Source organism: Malaclemys terrapin, chromosome 5 (genome assembly GCF_027887155.1).
Source record: "Malaclemys terrapin pileata isolate rMalTer1 chromosome 5, rMalTer1.hap1, whole genome shotgun sequence".
NCBI classification, from domain to species: Eukaryota; Metazoa; Chordata; order Testudines; family Emydidae; genus Malaclemys; species Malaclemys terrapin.
In genome coordinates, this window is record NC_071509.1 from 109,383,549 (window position 1) to 109,406,600 (window position 23,052).

The 23,052-nt window shown below is 41.0% G+C and overlaps 1 protein-coding gene across 6 annotated transcripts in view; it reads right to left on the reverse strand.

Moving 5' to 3' along the window:
- EMCN (endomucin) overlaps window positions 1-23,052 on the reverse strand; it is a 112,059-nt gene that overhangs the window by 73,656 nt on the left and 15,351 nt on the right. For all 6 annotated transcript variants that reach the window (XM_054029980.1, XM_054029978.1, XM_054029977.1 and 3 more), the window contains exons 2-4: window positions 10,735-10,788; window positions 7,944-7,997; window positions 4,099-4,146 (exon numbers count right to left, since the gene is read on the reverse strand). In XM_054029980.1, the coding sequence (XP_053885955.1) occupies window positions 4,099-4,146; window positions 7,944-7,997; window positions 10,735-10,788 (156 nt within the window). The remainder of the gene's footprint in view (window positions 1-4,098; window positions 4,147-7,943; window positions 7,998-10,734; window positions 10,789-23,052) is intronic.

The window sequence follows — 23,052 nt, forward strand, 5'->3', positions numbered from 1 at the left end:
CCTTTGAAAAAAATCACAGTTCACACATGCTTAATAGAGACTTCTTCAGATTTAGCAGCTAAAATCTCTGAAAATTCCATCCTCACTAGATATTCCATCCCCTCACAGCTTCTAGGGATGACAGAATTTGTTTTTTCAGTTTGCTTTTTTTAAAAACCTAGGAAATTGCATTAAAAAACCCTACATTAAAAGAACGTTATTAGGATTGCAAAATTAAGCCCTCAAAAGTTAGGAAATGCCAAAATTAAGGTTGCCAATACAACCTTAATTCAGCCCCCCTTGTGCATATGCATTATGACACAGTCTTTAACTGCATGATCACATAGTATTTTTTCCACAGAACTCCTGCGTCATTCAGTGCATATGCTAGACTTGTGCTAGGGACAAATCAGAGTTGTGTAGTGAAGGAAACTGTTGTCTGTGGGACCCCTGCTTCATTTGTTGCAGAAGATGGAAGGTGTGTAGTGGATGAAGCAAGCATTTGCAGGAAGAGAAAGGATGGTCCCATGGTTAAGACAGCTGAATATTGCTCTGGAAACTTGATTCTATCCCCGTCTCTGCCAGAGTTCTTGTGTGACGGCAGGCAAATCACTTAAACTAAACTTTTTATAGGTGGTCACTAATTGTGTGTTTCTCATTTACTGGCTGCCCAACTCGAGATCCTGTAGTCCAATTTGCAGAAGCGCTGAGTGCTCACAGCTGCAATTGAATTCAGTGGGAGCTGTGCTCAGACATACGAAGTGCTACATAATATTAAGAACTCTGAAAGTTCATGTCCTAGACAGCTCAAATTGGGTACCCAAAATTAGTGGATATTTTGATCTTAATCCCTCTGTGCCTCAGTTCCCCATCAGTTATATACGAATAATAACACCCCCTCATCTCACATAACAGTTGTAAAGAGAGATGAATAAATGATTGCGAAGCCCTCAGACACTATAAGTTCTCAGATTGCCAGAGAAAAGCCCATAAGGAAATTAATAATTCTGCCTTCAGAGCATGATTTCAACAGTGTGCATGGGGCCATACATTGATCAATGATGATAAAAGAAAATATTGAATAACCGCTCATAAATTGAGCAATATCCATCCTGTGCAACAAACGAGGCAGGGATCCAGTGGGAAAAAACAGTATGCAATCATGTAATTAAAGACTATATCATAACACATACGCACAATGGGGCTGAATTAAGGTTGCACAGTGAAAACCTTGAGAGCTTACCTGAGACACTTGTACTACTGCTTATAGTAATAGTTGAATCACTGGAAACTGAAAAGTTGTATAAAGGATTGTGTTAGTGAAGGGCTAACTTCAAAAATTTAAGGAAATTAGTTAGGGAAGTGGATTGGACTGAAGAACTTGTGGAGCTAAAGACCTGGAATTACTTCAAGTCAAAGTTGCAGAAACTATCAGAAGCCTGTATCCCAAGAAAGGGGAAAAAATTCATAGGCAGGAATTGTAGATCAAGCTGGATTAGCAAGCATCTTAGAGAGGTGATTAAGAAAAAGCAGAAAGCCTACAAGGAGTGGAAGATGAGAGTGATCAGCAAGAAAAGCTACCTTATTGAGGTCAGAGAACATGTAGGGATAAAGTGAGAAAGGCCAAAAACCATGTAGAATTGGACCTTGCAAAGGGAATTAAAACCAATAGTAAAAGGTTCTATATCCATATAAATAAGAACACAAAGAAAGAAGAAGTGGGACTGCTAAACACTGAAGATGGAGTGGAGGTTAAGGATAATCTAGGCATGGCGCAATATCTAAAAAAAGTCTTTAATGAGGAGCTTAGGGATAATGGTAGGATGACAAATGAGAATGAGAATATGGAGATAGATATTACCACAGCCGAGTTAGAAGCCAAACTCAAACAGCTTAATGGAACTAAATAGGGGGGCCTAGATAATCTTCATACAAGAATATTAAAGGAACTGGCACATGAAATTGCAAGCCCATTAGCAAGAATTTTTAATGAATGTGTAAACTCAGGGGTTGTATCATATGACTGGAGAATTGCTAACATAGTTCCTATTTTTAAGAAAGGAAAAAAGTGATCCAGGTAACCACAGGCCTATTAGTTTGACATGTGCAGTATGCAAGGTTTTGGAAAAAATTTTGAAGGAGAAAGTAGTTAAGGACATTGAGGTCAATGGTAATTGGGACAAAATACAACATGGTTTTACAAAAGGCAGATCATGCCAAACCAACCTGATCTCCTTCTTTGAGAAGGTAACAGATTTTTTTAGACAAAGGAAATGCAGTGGATCTAATTTACCTCAATTTCAGTAAGGCATTTGATACAGTTCCACATGGGGAATTATTAGCTAAATTGGAAAAGATGGGGATCAATATGAAAACTGAAAGGTGGATAAGGAACTGGTTAAAGGGGAGACTACAACGGGTCGTACTGAAAGCTGAACTGTCAGGCTGGAGGGAGGTTATTAATGGAGTTCCTCAGGGATCAGTTTTGGGACCAATCTTATTTAATCTTTTTATTACTTACCTTGGCAAAAAAATGGGAATGTGGTAATAAAGTTTGTGATGACACAAAGCTGGGAGGTATTGCCAATACAGAGAAGGACCGGGATATCATAAAAGAAGATCTGGATGACCTTGTAAACTGGAGTAATAGTAATAGGATGTCAAGTATCAGAGGGGTAGCCGTGTTAGTCTGGATCTGTAAAAGCAGCAAAGAGTCCGGTGGCATCTTATAGACTAACGGATGTATTGGAGCATGAGCTTTCATGGGGGAAAGTAACAGGATGGAATTTAATAGTGAAAAGTGCAAGGTCATGCATTTAGGGATTAATAACAAGAATTTTTGTTATAAGCTGGGGACACATCAGTTGGAAGTAACAGAGGAGGAGAAGGACCTTGGCATATTGGTTGATCACAGGATGACTATGAGCCGCCAATGTGATATGGCCATGAAAAAAGCTAATGAGGTCTTGGGATGCATCAGGTGAGGTATATCCAGTAGAGATAGGGAGGTGTTAGTACCATTACACAAGGCACTGGTGAGACCTCATCTGGACTACTGTGTGCAGTTCTGGTCTCCCATGTTTTAAAAGGATGAATTCAAACTGGAACAGGTACAGAGGAGGGCTGCTAGGATGATCCGAGGAATGGAAAACCTGTCTTATGAAAGGAGACTCAAAGAGCTTAGCTTGTTTAGCCTAACCAAAAGAAGGCACAGGGGAGATATGATTGCTCTCTCTATATATATATCAGAGGAATAAATACCAGGGAGGGAGAGGAATTATTTAAGCTCAGTACCAATGTGGACACAAGAATAAATGGATATAAACTGGCCATCAGGAAGTTTAGACTTGAAATTAGATGAAGGTTTCTAACCATCAAAGGAGTGAAGTTCTGGAACAGCCTTCCAAGGGGAGCAGTGGGGGCAAGAGACAACATATCTAGCTTCAAGACTCAGCTTGATAAATTTATGTAGGGGGTGGTATGACGGGATAGCCTAATTTTTGCAATTAATTGATCTTTGACTATTAGCAGTAAATATGTCCAGTGGCCTGTGATGGGATGTTAGATGGGGTGGGATCTGAGTTACTACAGTGAATTCTTTCCTGGGTGTCTGGTTGGTGAGTCTTGCTCACATGCTCAAGGTTTAGCTGATTGCCATATTTGGGGTCAGGAAGGAATTTTTCTCCAGGGCAGATTGGCAGAGGCCCTGAGGGTTTTTCACCTTCCTCTGCAGCGTGGGGTACGGGTCATGCCTGGAGGATTCTCTGCACCTTGAAGTCTTTAAACCATGATTTGAGGACTTCAGTAACTCAGACATAGGTTAGAGGTTTGATACAGGAGTGGCTGGGTGAGCTTCTGTGGCCTGCGTTGTGCAGAAAGTCAGACATAATGGTCCCTTCTGACCTTGAAGTCTATGATTCTATGAATTAAGGTTGCACAGGCAGCTTGGAGGAGTTCAGCACAATTTTCTACTGACATTTATATTCCAAAACCAAAAAAAGTCTTCTTTAAATGCATGCCCAAGTTTGTGGTGTAGAGAATCTCTCTCATTGTCTTACATGCAAAGCAGGTGACAGAGACCTCTGAATCCCAGGCAAAGTGAAAACATTGAGAGCTTACCTGAGACATTTGTACTACTCCTGATAGTAAAGGTTGAATCACTGGAAACTGAAAAGTAATATAAAGGATTGTGTTAATGCAGACATCTTCCAGGTCTGTTTGGTGCTAAAATATGAAAGTTAATAATGTGCATACAAAGCATTTGTAACATTTAGGATCCTAATGCTTTCCCTTCTATTTCCAAAGATGTGCAGGATTTAGCTATACCACTTACATTCACACCAAACTGAAATTAGTGGGAGCTGCATGGCTAAATCACATGGAAAGCACAGGGGTTTCTGTTGTAATCCTTGGTGGTATAGAGAGAATGTATCTGGTGAACCACCGATTTGCTAATTTCTCCTAAAGATAGCCCACCACTTCTTATTCAATTGTTCATGCTCTAACTCACAATGGAGTGAGAGCTACACCAACTGTAGGCCTTGTCTATGTTTGAAAGACCTAGTGAAGACACAGTTTAGACTGGCAAAAGTGTTCTCTTGCTGGTACGGTTTACATCAGCTCCCCAACCAAAATAAGCTCTAATGGTAAAGGTAACTGTTGTTACGCTAGTCAAACTCCTAATCCATATAATTACACTAGAAGAAATTTTAGGTATAGGCCAGCCTTAGTCTCATAAACAGTCCATGATTTGTTGTTTTGAGCACAGTCAAAGGAATGGGAGAAACAACAATGCATGGGCGTGCAGCACGTTCAAGGTATCTTGTGTCATCATCTACACCAGTGCAAAGCCAACTCTTGGGAGATTATCACAATAAATGGTGTTTTTTTTAAATTTTGTGAAAATCTTAGCTTTCATCACAAAAAGTTTCTAGCCTTCATGGTTGTGGAGAAAAGATCTGAGAACATGACCCAAGTGCACACTAAAGGCTCAGAAATTAGAAGACAAATTTAAAGAACCCCCAAATTTATATATTTTTTAAAATCTTCGGATTTTTAAATCCTTTTTGTTTGTTTTTTTGCTTGTGTCATGATTTTTGCATGCTGGGGCTGGCAATGTGACAGCACAGAGGGTGTAAAACACTACTTTTTTACACCCACCCCATACTGCTGCCAATGACTGCACAAGGTGCAGGGCGGCAGACAATCAGGGCCATGATAATCAAGTTTGAGGAGGAAGAGATCAGCTTCATTAGTAAATAGAATCAGCAGAGAGGCACAAAATCATCATATAGTGTGACATCCTGACATTTGGCTTTGCATCATGACATATTGTCGTGATGTATTAACACCCTATGGTGTAGACACAGAGCAGCACACTGCTATTATGATGTGACTCCATTCATAGTACTCTCATGTCGTCCCCCTGTATTGGCTGCTGGGTAGAGCAGTCAGCTTTGTTCCCTTTGCTCAGCACACTGCACTCACATTAGCATTTCTGAGATCAGCCAGATTGAGAGACCTGAGATATGACCTGGAAAGTATTAGCTGATTAGAAACCAGAGGAATCTGTGCGCGCTATTCCATACTATAGATCTGAGAAAGGTACATGAACAAAGGTGGCCTAAAATGGCAGAGTCATTCTTTCCTTGCCCATATTTCATACTAGGGCAACAAAGCTCTGTTTTGACACCTCCTTTACTATTAATCTAGTAAAAAGAAGAACAGGAGTACTTGTGGCACCTTAGAGACTAACAAATTTATTAGAGCATAAGCTTTCGTGGACTACAGCCCACTTCTTCGGATGAAGTGGGCTGTAGTCCACGAAAGCTTATGCTCTAATAAATTTGTTAGTCTCTAAGGTGCCACAAGTACTCCTGTTCTTCTTTTTGCGGATACAGACTAACACGGCTGTTACTCTGAAACTTGTTATTAATCTAGTCTTTGCTTTGTAAAATATGCAGTATATGACATGAAGTATATTGATAATTTGCTAAGACAATCTGCTTGAAGAAAGCCATGGTCACCAATTCACATTCCTGCAAGATGCTAATCTCAGTTTTTCTTTTCCATGGGGAAGGTATCCAATCAATGACTCCTTCTGAAGAAAGGTTCCTATTCCCCCAATTTTTTCATAGCCAGAAGTGCATCCTTTCACTTTATGGAGACAATTATCAAGCAAGCTGGAGTATGGAAACAGCCTCAGAGATCTTGGAGGGAGGGAGGTCAGATACGGGGGTTTTAAAAATATAGGGAGAGATTAATTTTTCACCTTATTTTATCATTTACTTTGTGCCAAATGCATGCAAAATGATAAAGTATGATTTAGTAATATTTCATGCCTACTTGGCACAGCTGTAAATGGTGACACAAGGCAGTGGGGAATCCAGCTCATTGTGTGGTCTTAAGAGGTGGTTCCTTCTCTCTCTCCCCATCCCCTACTATTAGTGATATCTGGCCATATCTGAATTGGTGGGCTAGAAATAAAAAACTCTGTATTCTACAAACCCTTGAGCCTCACAGTCCTCTCCGGCACCTCCATGTGCTTACCATTTAGTGACTAGGTTCAAGCTTCAGCATTTGGTGCTAGCTCATTGCATTACCTTGCCATGCACAAATTCTTTAATCTGAGCTGCAAGGCAATAAGTGAAATCTAACCACTAAACTTTCAACATAGTGCACAGGCTTTGTAGCCTAGCAACTACTCTTGATGTTAACAGAATCAAATAGTATAATATCTATGCACCTCTTTGAAAGTGCAGGGTAAAACACTCTGTTATATGCAGTCACTGTGTCAATATTCTCTGATTTCCCTTGACATTTTCCTCTTGGTCATTAAGTGAAATAATTCTGCCCTTCCCACTGATACATTACTGATCTAAAAAATTAGTTCTCAATGGGGAATCATCATCAAATGGTGTGTTTATCATGGGGTTCCACATGGATCAGTACTAGGCCTGATACTATGCAATATTTTGATCAATGATCTGAAAGTAGATATATCATCACAACTGATAGAATTTGTGGATGACACAGCAATTGGTGGTACGATGGGGCCAGCGCAGTCATACAGAGCTACTTGGATCACATGATAAACTGGGTCCATTCAGATAAAATGCATTTTAATATAACCAAATGAAAATTTGTACACCTAGGAACAAGCAATACAGGCCATGTCTACAGAATGGGGGTCTGTATCCTAGAAAGCAATAACTTAGAAAAGGATTTATGGGACATAGTGATCAAGCAACACCACATGAACTCCAAGTATGATGCCACGGTAAAAAGGCCTTGGATGTATAAACAGGGAAGTAGTAAGTAGGGAAGTGATTTTACTTTTGAATACAGCATTGGTGAGACCAATATTGGAACAGTATACATAGTTCTGGTGTCCACATTGTAAAAAAAGTTATTAATAAATCGGAAAGGGTGCATTACAAAGCCACAGAAATGGTTTGAGGGCTGGAGAAAATGACTTAAAGTGAGAGATTTAAAGAGTTTATTTAAAAGAAGGTTGTGTGGTGACTTGATTATACTGTGTAAACGCCTTCACGGGTAGAAACACCAGGTACTAAAGGTTCTTTAATCTAGCAGAGAAAGGCATAAAGACAACCAAAGACTGGAAGCTGAAGCCAGACAAAATTCAAATGAGAAATAAAGCACACATTTTTAAACAATAAGAGTGATTAATCATTGGAACAAACTACCAAAGGAAGCATCTATTGATGTCTTCAGATCAAGACTGGATGCTTTTCTGGAGAATATGCTTTAGCCAAACACAATTGATTGGATTCAATACAGGGGTAGCTGAATGAAATTCAGTGGCCTTTACTATACACTCTGTCAGACTAAAAGATCTAATGGTCCTTTGTTGCCTTCAACTTCAGGAATCTATGAAACATCATTGATTAATATGTCTGTTATAAACACACTATAAATAAGATTATAAAAGGATGTAGTCTTACCTGTATTTGACTGACTGTTCTTGGATGTTGGAGTCATAGATGAATTTTCTTGTGCTGATATTTTGATAAAAGAAACACTATTAGTCAGTTAACCACTGTTCTGAACAGATGTCTGTCAAAGGAATAATCAACAATCAAACAAGGGAGGAAAAGTGGTCATTCTGAGAGGAGCTCTCTTTGAGCAGGTTTATGGATTAACCATCTTTTTTAAAAACTACCAATTTTTTTGTGCATTTTGTGATTCCAAGAAACATTTTGATCTCTTTTAGGGTTTGTTTTCTAACAGCCTCCTTAAATACTCCTGCAATTTTTGCAAGTGCATCTATTTTGTTCATTCAGTGACCTCTGAAGAGATGCCTCTGCAAATTTTGCTTGCATAATTAAGAAGTTTGTTTCAAACTTTGACCTCATATTTTTCTTTTAAAATGTCATAGTTGCATTTGTGTAACAGCTACTAAACTACTAAAATTGTAGCAACTAACCATGGGATGTTGAATATGTAGTCCTGGGATATCTTCATCTGCTCTAAGTGGGCTTCTGGGTGGAGAAGCTTGGCTTCTTGTATTATAGCCAGATAAGTAATCGAATTAGAGTCCTTGGGAAAAGCCACATAGGAAGCATTCAGAAGGAAACTCTTTATTTGCCAGACTCTTCTCTTTGAACAACATCCCAGTAGGGTGCAAACTGGCACTATGCTGCTGGAATTATCATCATTCAAATGAGATGTAAGACGTTAAGTAGTGAAAAATCTCACAGCACTCTTCAGGAGGGCAAGGATATTAAGCTAACATCAGCATTCTGGCCAGATCCCAAGGTAGATATAATCTGCCTACCTGGAATTCCCTCTTTCATTAAATATCACATTCTTCTCTTCCTCTCCTAAAATTGAGATGTTGTGTAATTTTACAATATGTTTGGGAAAGATTTAGCACGTTTCACCAAAAAATTGACTGCTTTCAATGACAGTACATAAGGCCAAATTCTGCCCTCAAACACACACACACACACACACACACACACACACACACACACACACACACACACACACACACGCCTTTCTTAATAGGAGTGTGTGCATGTTTCCATCAGTCTGTATCTAAGCGTAGAATTAGTCTAATAATTTATATAGAAACTATAATTTGTTAGATGCAGTCACTGTGTCAATATTCTCTGATTTCCCCTGACATTTTCCTCTTGGTCACTCAGTGATACAGTTCAGCCCTTTCCACATTACAGCAGTAATTCATCAAATATCTACTCAGTCAGTTGATTTTGGGGTTCTTCTGCAGAAAAGATTTCTGTCTGTTAGGCAACAGCAAAACTAAATTCACAGCAAAGCGTCACAAAACAGAGAAAGATTTCATTCTTTGCTGAAATTACAAGTTTGGTTAATCTGGAAAAGCTATTCCTGATTAACTATTCCTGATCAACTCCAAGTGTGGACACTCTTTTTCCAGAATAAGAATGCTTTATTCAAATTAGTTTACCACATGGATTAAACTAAATTGAAATTAAGCACTCTTATTCTGGCATAAAAGCATCCAAATAGTCAGGAACAGTTAATTGGCTTTAAATACATAACCTGCCTGCTTCCAAACTAAACTTTCATGTGTAGATAAGCCCTTAGACTTTTTTAGGCACAACATTCCGATTAAATAATTTGTACTATAGAATACCAATAAAGCATGTGATAAGTAGCTAAATGACTGATCTAAAAAATTAGTTGTCAATGGGGAATCATCATCAAATAGGGCATTTATTATGGAGTTCCCGTTGGATCAGTACGAGACCTGATACTATTCAACATTTTCATCATCACAGCTGACACAATTTGTGGGCACAAAGATTGGTGTTATGATGGGGCTAGGGCAGTCATACAGAGCTATTTGGATCACATGGTATACTGGGTCCATTCGGATAAAGTGCATTTTAATATAACCAAATGAAAAGTTATACACCTAGGAACAAGCAATACAGGCCATGTCTACAGAATGGGGGTCTGTATCGTAAAAAGCAATAATGTAGAAAAGGATTTATTAAGGTTTAAGGGTCATAGTGGTCAAGCAACTCAACATGATCTCCAAGTATGATGCCATGGTAAAAAGGGCTAATGCGATCCTTGGATGTATAAACACGGGAGCAGTAAGTAGGGAAGTGATTTTACTTATGAATACTGCATTGGTGAGAAAAATACTGGAATAATATACACAGTTTGGGTGTCCACATTGTAAAAAAGATTGGAAAATCAGAAAGGGTGCATAACAAAGCCACAGAAATGGTTTGAGGGCTGGAGGAAATGCCTTAAAGTGAGAGATTTAAAGAGCTTATTAAAAAGAAGGTTGTGTGGTGACTTGATTATAGTGTGTAATCGCCTTCACGGGAAGAAAATACCAGGTACTAAAGGTTCTTTAATCTAGCAGAGAAAGGCATAAGGAAAACCAAAGGCTGGAAGCTGAAGCCAGACAAAATTCAAATGAGAAATAAGGCACACATTTTTAAACAGTAAGGGTGATTAATCATTGGAACAAGCTACCAAAGGAAGCATCTATTGATGTCTTCAGATCGAGACTAGATGCTTTTCTGGAGAATATGCTTTAGCCAAAGACAAGTGATTGGACTCTATACAGGGGTAGCTGAATGAAATTCAATGGCCTTTACTATACACTCTGTCAGACTAAAAGATCTAATGGTCCTTTTTTGCCTTAAACTTCAAGAATCTATGAAACATCATCAATTAATGTGTCTGTTCTAAGCAGATTATAAATAAGATTATAAAAGAATGTAGTCTTACCTGGAGTCCACTGAGTGTTCTTGGATGGTGGAGTCATAGATGAATTTTCTTGTACTGATATTTTGATAAAAGAAACACTATTAGTCAGTTAACCACTGTTCTGAACAGATGTCTGTCAAAGGAATAATCAACAATCAAACAATCCCCGCCCCCTCTCCCCCCCCCGTTCTTAATAGGAGTGTGTGCATGTGTCTGTCAGTCTGTAGCTAAGGGTAGAATTAATCTAATAATTTATACCGAAACTATCATTTGTAAAATGCCCTGGGATCCATTTCCAGGAAAGGGTCTCTATGTGATACAACATAATCACTATTAAAAAAGGATTACAATGAGAAGATATGCAAAGATGAAACAGCATATTAAAATATACCCACTATAAAAACTATAAACATTTATTGTAGTCACTACCCTTAAATTACCACAATGCTCTGGGGATATGGCAGTCAGGGGAAGGCCATTTAAAAAAAGAAAGTCTACACCTCAATATACAGTTTAGACAATACCACTGTGCAATTTATTGCAGATCAGTACTAGCATTAAAAGTGTACCACCACTTTAAGCGCTACACATAAATGCAATCCCAGCTTTCTTTAGTTAAAATAACATTTAAGTGGTTGCTTGCTTCAGCCAACTCCCAAATGTACAGAGCAGCTCATCCTGCCCACGTTCCTCTCCACCCCACCTTCTCTCTGACTAAATATAGTTAGTCAGTGCCCAGCCCCTGACTTCCCATGGCACATCCCTTTTCTAGGGTGACTCATTGCTTGCCTACCGTTGGCTCTGCCTTGATACTTTACAGGTCCCCACACTAAAGGCAGATACTTGTGATCTCATTTAATTAGAATGACATATTAACGCCTTCCCTCCTGAACTTCTGGGTGGGGTCAGAACAGTTCATCACAAACCTCAATGTTTTTTTAAAAATACTAAATAACTAACAACAGTGGATCTAAACTCTTTCTCTAGTCGCTTGCTGTGGTATGTTCTCATGAGTGAATAAAACAGACTTGCTGAAGTCAGCAATGGAACTGTGGCAAGATAAATTTATTTCACTTTGCTACATCACCATTATTTTAAAAAAACTGAGTAGGAGGACAACTGAATACTATTATACAAGAATCCAAACAGGTTTAAGAATATATAAAACAGAAAAATAGGTATCTAGCCCTATTAATACAGGTTTCCAGATTTATGCCTACAATTAGAAGCATCATTGAGACGTATGATGACCATTTTGCTGTTCGTTAAAAATACATCAGTGAAGTGAGTTGTCTAGTACAACAGTAGTTTGGCCTTGTGCATACTGTACTTCTCACTGAAAGCCAAAGAGGAATTAGGTCCTTATGAACAGTCTTGACATAGGATTTAAGAAGCTTGATTTTACATACGAGGCTAAAAGATAGATGTATACACGTTTCTGAGCTCGCATGTTTTGAGTATAGGAATCCTAATGTGTTGATAGTATCAGTGGTAACAAACTGATTTAAGAATATAATTTAAATATTGCCACACTGATATAGAACAAAGGACTATCTAGCCCAGTATCCTATATATCACCGTGATAGGGCATACAAACCCCACACTGGAAAGGAAGGGGTTAAAAAGCTGCTCTGGTCCCACCACACCTGCAAAATATGCACAGCCTGGAGAAGGCACTTGACTTTCTCAGGGAACAGATGGGCAGGATCCCCTGGGAGAATAACATGAAGGGGAAAAGGAGTCCAGGAGAGCTGGCTGTATTTTAAAGAGTCCTTATTGAGGTTGCAGAAACAAACCATCCCGATGTGTAGAAAGAATAGTAAATATGGCAGGCGACCAGCCTGGCTTAACAGTGAAATCCTTGCTGATCTTAAACACAAAAAAGAAGCTTACAAGAAGTAGAAGATTGGACAAATGACCAGGGAGGAGTATAAAAATATTGCTCAGGCATACAGGAGTGAAATCAGGAAGGCCAAATCACACTTGGAATTGCAGCTAGCAACGGATGTTAAGAGTAACAAGAAGGGTTTCTTTAGGTATGTTAGCAACAAGAAGGTGGTCAAGGAAAGTGTGGGTCCCTTACTGAATGAGGGAGGCAACCTAGTGACAGAGGATGTGGAAAAAGCTAATGTACGCATTGCTTTTCTTTGCCTCTGTCTTTACGAATAAGGTCAGTTCCCAGACTACTGCACTGGGCAGCACAGTATGGGGAGGAGGTGACCAGTCCTCTGTGAAGAAAGAAGTGGTTCAGGACTATTTAGAAAAGTTGGACATGCACAGGTCCATGAGGCCAGATGCACTGCATCCGAGGGTGCTAAAGGAGTTGGCGGATGTGATTGCAGAGCCATTGGCCATTATCTTTGAAAACTCATGATGATTGGGGGAGGTCCCAGATGACTGGAAAAGGGCTAATATAGTGCCTATCTTTTAAAAAGGAAAGGAGGAGGATCTGGGGAACTACAGGCCAGTCAGCCTCACCTCAGTCCCTGGAAAAATCATGGAGCAGGTCCTCAAGGAATCAATTCTGAAGAAATTAGAGGAGAGGAAAGTGAACAGGGACAGTCAGCATGGATTCACCAAGGGCAAGTCATGCCTGACTAACTTAATTGCCTTCTATGACGAGATAACTGGCTCTGTGGATGAGGGGAAAGCAGTGGATGTGTTATTCCTTGACTTTAGCAAAGCTTTTGATATGGTCTCCCACAGTATTCTTGCCAGTAAGTTAAAGAAGTATGGGCTGAAAGACAGGACTATAAGGTGGATAGAAAGCTGGCTAGATCGTCGGGCTCAACGGGTAGTGATCAATGGCTCCATGTCTAGTTGGCAGCCAGTATCAAGCGGAGTGCCGCAAGGGTCGGTCCTGGGGCTGGTTTTGTTCAATATCTTCATTAATGATCTGGAGGATGGCTTCTCTACTCTGAAACCTCTCTTGTTTGTGTTCCCCTGCCACTAAATGCAGCCATGTGATCTATGACTATGGAATTCTCAAGCCTGGGCAGCATGTTCATAGCATGGTCCCTGAGCAGCTTGTAACTTCTGTCAAGTAAAGAATAGAGAAGATAGAGCTACTATGTTGGGGAGTCAAAAAAATAATGAAAGAGCCAAAAGGACTAAAAATAAAACATAATGAGGGGGAAATAACAGGATGGTAAAAGAGGACAGAGGAAGGACAGGAGAGGTAGAGTAAAGAACAGAGGAAAGGAGATGCAATGGAACTGTGTTGGGACATGATGCAAAAGGATGTGAAGGGAATGGGAACACCCATCTGCCAAAACAAGCCAAAGGGGCTTCTGCAAAAATAGTTAGGAACCATTGTATACAGTGATGGAACAACTCAGCAGAAATAAACAGTTGTAAATCAACAAGATTTCTTCCTCATGTACTTATTATAAAATAAGAAAGTAAAATACTTTCACAAGCTTAAAGGTAAACACAAATTCCAGTATGGGGTTCAACCTACCACCCCTGGGTGTGGAGCCCTATTGTCTTAAAAATATTCTCTCCATTTTGCTTCAATCTTCACTAAAAAAATAAATTGTGACAGATACTTGACATAATATTAACAACAAGGGGGAATGAACACAAGCCAAAGTAGGGAACAAACAGGTTAAAGAGTATTTAGAGAAGTTAGATGTATTCAAGTCGGCAGGGCCTGACAAAATTCACCCTACGGTATTTAAAGAATTAGCTGAAGCCATCCCAGAACCATTAGCAATTATCTTTGAGAACTCATGGGGTATTGGGGAAGGGCAAACATAGGACCTATCTTTAAAAAGGGAAACAAAGAGACCCTGCAGAATTATAGACCAGTCAGGCTAACTTTGATACCTGGAAAGATACTAGAACAAATTATTAAACGATCAATTTGTAAGCACAGAGAGGATAACCACCAACATGGATTTGTCAAGAATAAATCATGCACAACCAAACTACTTTCTTCGGTTTACAGTGTTACTGGCCCAGTGGATGGGGGGGAAGCGGGAAACATGATATACCTTGATTGTAGTAAAGCTGTTGACAGAGTCTAGTTTGCACACTCTCATAAGCAAACTATAGGGATACGTGGGCTGGATTAAATCACTATAATGTGGGTGCACAATTGGTTGAAAGACCACACTCAAAAAGCAGTTATCAATGGTTCACTGTCACACTGGGAGGAGGTAAATAATGAGGTCCCACAGGGCTCTGTCCTGGGTCCAGTATTATTCAACATTTTCATTAATGACTTGGATAATGAAATGGAGAGTATGCTTATAAAATTGTCAGATGACACTAAGATGGGTAGGGTTGCAAGCACTTTGGCGAACAGGATAAGAATTCAAAATGACCCCAACAAATTGAGAATTGGTCTGAAATCAACAAGATGAAATTAAACAAAGACAAGTGCAAAGTATTTCACTTAGGAAGGAAAAATCAAATGCACAAATACAAAATGGGGAATAACTGGTGAGGTGGTAGTACTGCAGAAAAGAATCTGGGGTTTATAGTGGATCACAACTTGAATATGAGCTGACAATATGATGCAATTGTGGAAAAGGCAAATATTCTGGGGTGTATTAACAAGAACATTGTATATAAGACACAGGAGGTAATTGTCCTGCCAGCACTGGTGAGCTCAGCTGGAGTAGTGTGTCTAGTTTGAGGTTCCACATTGGACAAATTGTAGAGAGTCCAGAAGAAAGCAACAAAAATGAAAATGTTTGGAAAATCTGATCTATAAAGACAGGTTAAAAAAACCTAGATATGTTTAATCTTGAGAAAAGAAGATGCGGGAAGAGGGAAACTTGATACGTTTTCAAATATGCTAAGCACTGTTATAACTAGGACTGTGATCAATTGTTCTCTATATCCACAGGTTACTCTAAATTAACCGATCAATGTATGTCTACACTGCAGTGAGCCACCCAGCCCCGGTAGACAGACTCATGCAGGCGTGGCATGATTTAAAAATAGCCATGTGGACGTTGTGGCACTGGCAGAGGCTCAGGCTTCCCACCCAAGCTCAGATGCATGGGTCATCAGTATTGAAAGGCTGATCTCAATTCTGGAAGTCTGGAGTTGTTTGGAGCCTTATTTTTGGAGCAGAGCCATCTCTAAAGATATTACCCAAAAAGTATTAATTGAGCTAGTACCGATCACAGAATCTTTTCAGTGTAATTTCCTCTCAGTACACCTCATGTTCAGTTGAATAATGTAGATAATAATAATTGTGGACAGTTCATTGTTGGAAAGAAAATGTGCGCACAAGGAGTGATTCAGATGATAGGATAGAAGAGGAGCCATGAGGGAAATTTGCCTCTTCAATTACTCCTCTATTTGGATTTCTCATCTTTCTTGTACAGTTATTCCTAACAATGTAAGCCCAGGGTTCAAACTCAGGCTCAAACATAATCCTCCTTCCAACTACACACAAATCACACTAATGCAGGGCTTGGATGCAGGCAGGGATAGAGGGGCCGAGCATGAGGCAAGCTGGGACCCAAGGTTCGAGCTCTATTGCTTTGCAGTGTCGATGCAGTGCTCTGGGACTCTGTCAAAAGTATCCCACAATCCCATGGGCTGACTTTTTGTCCTCTGTATGGTGAAATTTGGTGGACAATCAAGTTTTCCCACAATGCACCACAAACAAAGGAAGTCTGGGATATGGGTGGTTGGACTTGGGCCCACTTTATGCAGTATAGATGTCAGAGCTTCAGGTTGGGACCCAGGGTTCAACAGTTCCTAACCTGGGGTTACAAATTAGGGTAGATGCTCAAACCCTAGATTAACAAACCCATGGTCTGCTAACTCAAGTCCTACTAACCCTGGGTTTACATTGCAGTTTTGACATACACCAAGTGTTAAATGAATTTGAATGGGAGGAGTGGAAATGGATCACATTTTACCACAGCCTTTTCAATACTATGTAAGGAATGACATTTTAAAAGCAACCAGGATAATGACAAGGAGTGGAATTCATTAAAGGAATTCTTCTAGCCCCTTCTCTCCAGTAGGCAATGCACTGTATATGGCTAGTTCATTTCCATCAGATGTGACTTTTGTTGCTCACTGCAATTCAGAGAGTCAACTAGTTCCATGAGCAGTTCACTACCGTTAATCAGCAGGGTCAAAAGTTCCAGATACTCTTAAGAGCAGAGTGGTTTTGATCTTTGGGTACAAAACTAACAACTCAGTATAACCCTCCCTATAATACTTTTGAGTTTCCTGTAAAGTACAGTAACTCCTCACTTAACGTAGTTATGTTCCTAAAAAATGCGACTTTAAGTGAAACAATGTTAAGAGAATCCAATTTCCTCATAAGAATTAATGTAAATGAGGGGGTTAGGTTCCACGGAAATTTTTTTCACCAGACAAAAGACACATATACACACACACACACACAGTATAAGTTTTAAACAAACAATTTAATACTGGTACACAGTGATGATGATTGTGAAGCTTGGTTGAGATGGAGGAGTCATAAGGTGGGATATTTCCCTTACTGCTAAATGATGAACTAACAATTGGCTGAGCCCTCAAGGGTTAACTCTCTCTCTACACAAGGCAGCAGGAATGGAGGGAGATATGCGTATTTCCCTTAAGTACACTGCCTTGTTAATTAGATCAGCTTGCTGAGAGGGCAGCTGCTGCAAGCTCCCTCTGTCCTGAGCCCTGCTCTATGGAAGATGGGGTAAGCGGGGTGCAGGAGCAGGAAGGAGGGGGACACCCTGACATTAGCCCCCCTCTTCCTTTCCTCCCACCACACAGCAAGCAGGTGTCTCAGGGAGCAGCTCAAAGGCAGAGGGCAGGAGCAGCACATAGCAGTGGGGGAGGGACACAGCTGAACTGCTGGGCAGCTGCTGCACAGGGAACTTAGGGGAGTGGGGAGCTGATAAGGGGGCTGCTGGTCCACCCTGGTTCCAAGCCCCCACCAGCTAGCTGCAACGGGCTGCTCTTCCTGCAAGCAGTAGACAAAGCAGGCAGCTGCCAAACGACGTTAGAAGGGAGCAGGGCTGGCTCCAGGCACCAGCTTGCCAAGCAGGTGCTTGGGGCAGCCACTCCGGAGAGGGGCGGCACGTCCGGCAATTCGGCGGACGGTCCCTCACTCCCACTTGGAGCGAAGGACCTCCTGCTGAATTGCCGCCGCAGATCGCGATTGCGGCTTTTTTTTTTTTTTTTTTTTTGCCGCTTGGGGCGGCAAAAACCCTGGAGCCAGCCCTGGAAGGGAGCATTACACAACTTTAAATGAGCATGTTCCCTAATTAATCAGCAACGTAACAACGAAACAATGTTAACCGGGAAGACTTTAAGTGAGGAGTTACTGTACACCATTAAGACTGAAGTCTTTAACCCCATTGTATGCCAGTCAAACAGCAACAGGGGTGACAAGCCATGGCGAAGTCACATTTTGCCTGTACGAGGCTCTTATATTACGATCTTGATTGCACAGCATTAGTAATTTATTATTATTTAACATTTAGACAATAATGCCTAGAGGCCAACCACATCAGGGCCCCATTGTGTTAGGTGCAGTACACACAAACATACCAATGATTAGAATTCTAGTTATTCAAAATATTTCTGAGACATTGAAAACAGTTAAAGAAATGATGGTTCAGTTAATCAGGAGTAACCTGAAAGTTACATATGCTGCAAGACAATGCTGAAATGTAGCCATGGTGTGTCAGTTAAGTGGTGTTTGAGTAAATGCTGTTGTACCATACTATACATATCAAAAAGATCAGTGGGCACCACAGAAATTCTGGGGAAAAGGATTTATATCCCAAACAGAATGCACTATCAGGAGGTTTAAACCTAACTTTAATAGTGTCTCTTTAAAATCAAGTATGGTCACTATTTCCAACCTAGGCATTCAAAAATCATGAGATTAGAATAAAACTCATGAGTTTTTAAAAGTAATAAGCTTGGGGTGGGGGGGTTGTCTTCTGGTGTTTGGAGCCCTTTAGGTTCACATTTTCACCTTTTCTTTCACTTTCCTCTGTAACCATGAGGCCTAAAAACTAATTTTTTAAAAAATCATAAAAGCTGAGGTTCTCATGTGTTGAACCCAGGGGCAGGAGCTTTAGGAGAAACACCAAATACTGCAAGACTTGTAATAAAATTACACTAAATGTAGCCATTTGTTAATTTCATCAGGCAAAAGACAAACTGCCTCCCAGTTTGTTTATATTTCAGCCACAAGCTTGTAGAGCAGTTATAACATACTTCATGCACACATTCAAAAGTGCTTGCAAAGGTAAACAAATATTACCAGCCAATTTGAAATTGCATTTGCCTATCACCAGTCTACCTTACGCTGGCACACACAATGTCATTCTAGTGCTAGTGTGGATAGAAAATGCTGGCGCTGCAGGGGCACCATTGCAAGTGGTCTTCTCAGCACAGTCCCTAATGCTCGTGCAACCCTTTCTGTGACTACTCTGTGCACTGTCTCTTGTATTCCTGTTTGTTTCTAGCTTTGAGCTACTGCAGTTTCAGTGATTTTATTCATACAAGTTTTCTGTTTTGGAAGCCGCAGTGCAATGATTGAAGGGAGTGGTTATATATAGTGGTTCTCAACCAGGGGTCTGGGGCTCCTTGGGGGGCAGCGAGCAGGTTTCAGGGAGTCCGCCAAGTAGGGCCAGCGTTAGATTAGCTGGGGCCCAGGGCAGAAAGCCAAAACCCCATCACATGGGGCTGAAGCCTGGGGCCCTGAGCTCTGCCACGCAGGACTGAAGCCGAAGCCTGAGTAATGTATGTGGCATGGGGCCCCAGGCAATTGGCTTGCTTGCTATCCCCTAACACAGGCCCTGGCTTTTATACGCAGAAAATGAGTTGTTGTGGCACAGGTGGGCCGTGGAGTTTTTATAGCATACTGCGGTGGGTCTCAGCAAGCAAAAGGTTATATGGTCAGGCTGAACAGATTCACAACAGTCAGGTTTAATTGCCTCATTGCAAGTTGTAAAGGGGGATTTTTCTAGTACAGACTAGGCTAAAAAGTGTAAGCCAAGGAGACGTGCCAATGTCTTTAGGCTTAGGTGCAGAGCAGCATAAAGCAATGGCCCACCCTCATTTCAGTTTGCCAAACAGACACCCTCCCCTTCAAACACCATCCCTTATAAAGGGCAAATTAAACCTCAGTTTTTAAACACACTCAGAGTTGCAGACCCCTCTTCCAGAAGCATGAAGAAGGGAGACATCCACTCCCACAGCAGGGGGACATTCAGGCCTTAAGGGAAGCTAGCAAGGCCAGAGTGTCGCAGAAGGGCAGTCCTATTATGACCGGTTGAGGGTAGGGCAGCTCCCTGCTTTGATGTGGGAAGCAAAGGGAGTAGAAGCAGCTGGGAATAAGAGGAGGGAAGGGCAATGAGTAGATAAGAACCAGAACCCAAGCTATAGCAATGCGAAAGGAGAAGGGGGTAATGGTGCTGCTGAGAGGGAATCTAAGCCACACAGAACAGGAGGCCTCTCACCATGACAGCTGGGAGTGACCAAAGGAAGAAAGGGGTGGAAGCAGTGGAACCTGATGCAATTTCTCTACAAGAGAACAAAGAGCAGCAGGAAGTGAAACGCTGGTGTTGATACTTCTTCTCCCCCTTCCCAGAACACATGGGTACCACTCCCTGTGCACCAGACAAACAGTCCATAAAAGCTATTTATATGTAAAGTGCACAGAAAACTGTTCCTACACAAAATACTATAGAGCAGAATGAACAGAATAATAGTGAATAACTACTGGCAAAGTGGCTTAAGATAGTTAATGGCATATTGTCAGCTTATGAATCAAACTTTTGCCTAAATATTTTTACCCATTGTCATAAATAGTACTTAAAAATAACTAATGGACTAAAGAAAAAGCATTTCTGTCACTAGCTGTACAGTTTGCAGACTTTGTGCTCTGACAAAGTCTAGTCAGTTTCACTGATCCCCCTGTATAGTCAGGCAAAAACCAATCAAAACTACCTACTGCAGTATCTCCACCTTTGCATTTCCAATGAACTCTGTGTGCCTATCGGAAGCTCTACACTACAAACTTCAGCCAGCATAGCTGTCAGGGGAGTGATGAGATGCGGTCCCTGGCCAGCATAGCCATATTAGCAAAAGCCCCTAATGTAGATGAGCTTTTGCTGGTATAGCTTTTTTCACTCAGGGGCTGGAGCTGAGATAAGCCATACTGGCAAAAGCATGAGTTTTACCGGTATAAACTGTGACACTTTTGTATTTTTATATCTGATTTTGTGAGCAAGTAGTTTTTAAGTGAGTTAAAACTTGGGGAAATGCAAGATAAATCAGACTCCTGAAAGAGGTAGAGTAGTCTGCAAAGGATGAGAGTGACTGCTCCAGACCATCTCCCTCCCTTCTCCCTTGGGCGGGGAGGGAAAGGGAGGAAGGAGGAATTGCAGGAGTCACTAAGGGATGATCTACCCACAAACTTGGGCTGGTTTAACTAAATCAATTTTAAAATATGGTTTTGAATAAACTGGTGCACGTTTGTGTGTAGACAAGGCCTCAGGCTCCTCCTGTGCACCATATGGAGGAATAAGAGAGAGAACAAAGTGAAAACCCTTATCCCTCACAACAATCAAGCGTGGGAATATTGATCCCCTTCCAACTCACCCCACCCAATAGCTGAGAGAAGGCTATAGCATTCTGAATTATGCTTAATTGCTATTATGTTGAGACCTTAATTGCCAAGTTTAATTCTGGACCATATTTTTAAGGAGATAAAATGGAAGCCCTAGAAGATCTTAACCTATAAAAGGAAACAGCCATTTTAAAACAAACAGGGTATTTTATTATAGTTAGTTTGTTTAGCACAATGTACTCAGCCCTGCACATTTCCCAAAAAAGCAGACTCTGTTAAGACTAAGTACATTCTGCTTTTTTGGGGTAGTGTACAGGGTTGACAACATGGAATAGGACTCGTATACTGATGCACTTATCATATTCAATTAAAAAGTTTGCCAAATGTACAGACAAGTATAAAGCTGCCTTCGTTGTTTTACAGGCAGTTGTCATACAGTCACTAAACGGGATCTCTTGCTCAGCTTTTGATAGCGAGGGTAAGATTTTTCAAAAGCACCTAAGTGACTTAGTGAAAGTCAATGTGACTTGGGCCTCTAAATTACTTAGGTGCTTTTCAAAGTTTTTACCCTAAAACATTTTAAGAATGTGAAGGGGAAGGAGTTAATCATTACTGAGAACGGGCTAATACCACTGCCCTGCATCAGATGGATTCAGAACCACTTAGCTGTTTGCCATGGGCTCTATACTGCTAACAGCTTATTGAGATTCTGCATTGGAGGGGAGGGCCTGTTCTTTTAGAGCACAAAGATCTTAATTCTATTCTTTCTATTGCCTGGAAATACCAGGTGGTCAAGATGCACACCAGTGTGACAACTATGAAGTCCTACATAGATTTATTACCGTACTTTTTTTGCTTCCCCCAAATCAGTAAATTTTGTGTATGAAAATAAGGGACAAAGGAGAACCTGAGTATGAGTCAACTGGTAGTTATCTTCTGTCATGCACTGTCGCTATAGCATGCAGTAAAATCATGGGTTTGTGGCTAGCTCTAAGCCCTGGTCTACACAACAGGGTTAGGTTAAATTTAGCCTTGTTAGGTCGATTTTATAATGACTGCGTCTACACAAGCAACCCCATTCCGTCAACCTAAAGGACTCTTAAAATCAACTTCTGTACTTCTCCCCAGCGAGGGGAGTAGTGCTAAAATCGACCTTGCTGGGTCGAATTTGGGGTAGTGTGGATGCAAATCGATGGTATTGGCCTCTGGGAGCTATCCTAGAGTGCTCCATTTTGACTGCTCTGGACAGCACTTTGAACTCCGATGCACTAGCCAGGTACACAGGAAAAGCCCGGGAACTTTTGAATTTCATTTCCTGTTTGGTCAGCGTGGTGCAGCAGCATAGGTGACCATGCAGTCCCCCCAGAATCGTAGAGCGTAGAATGTTTCTACACTCTCCCTATCATCTCCATCCCTGAGATGATATAACAACAATAGATTAGAAGGTGAAAAAAATGCACTCGCGATGACATGTTTTCTGAGCTCATGCAGTCCTCCCGCACTGATAGGGCACAGCTTAATGCATGGAGGCATTCAGTGGCAGAGGCCAGGAAAGAATTAAGTGAGTGCAAAGAGTGGAGGCAGGACGCGATGCTGAGGCTAATGGGGGAGCAAACGGACATGATGAAGAGTCTGTTGGAGCTGCAGAAAAGCCAACAAGAACACAGACCCCCCCCTGCATCCACTGTATAACTGCCTACCCTCCTCCCCATGTTCCATAGCCTCCTCACCCAGACGCCCAAGAACGCGGGGGGGGGAGGAGGGAAGGGAACCCA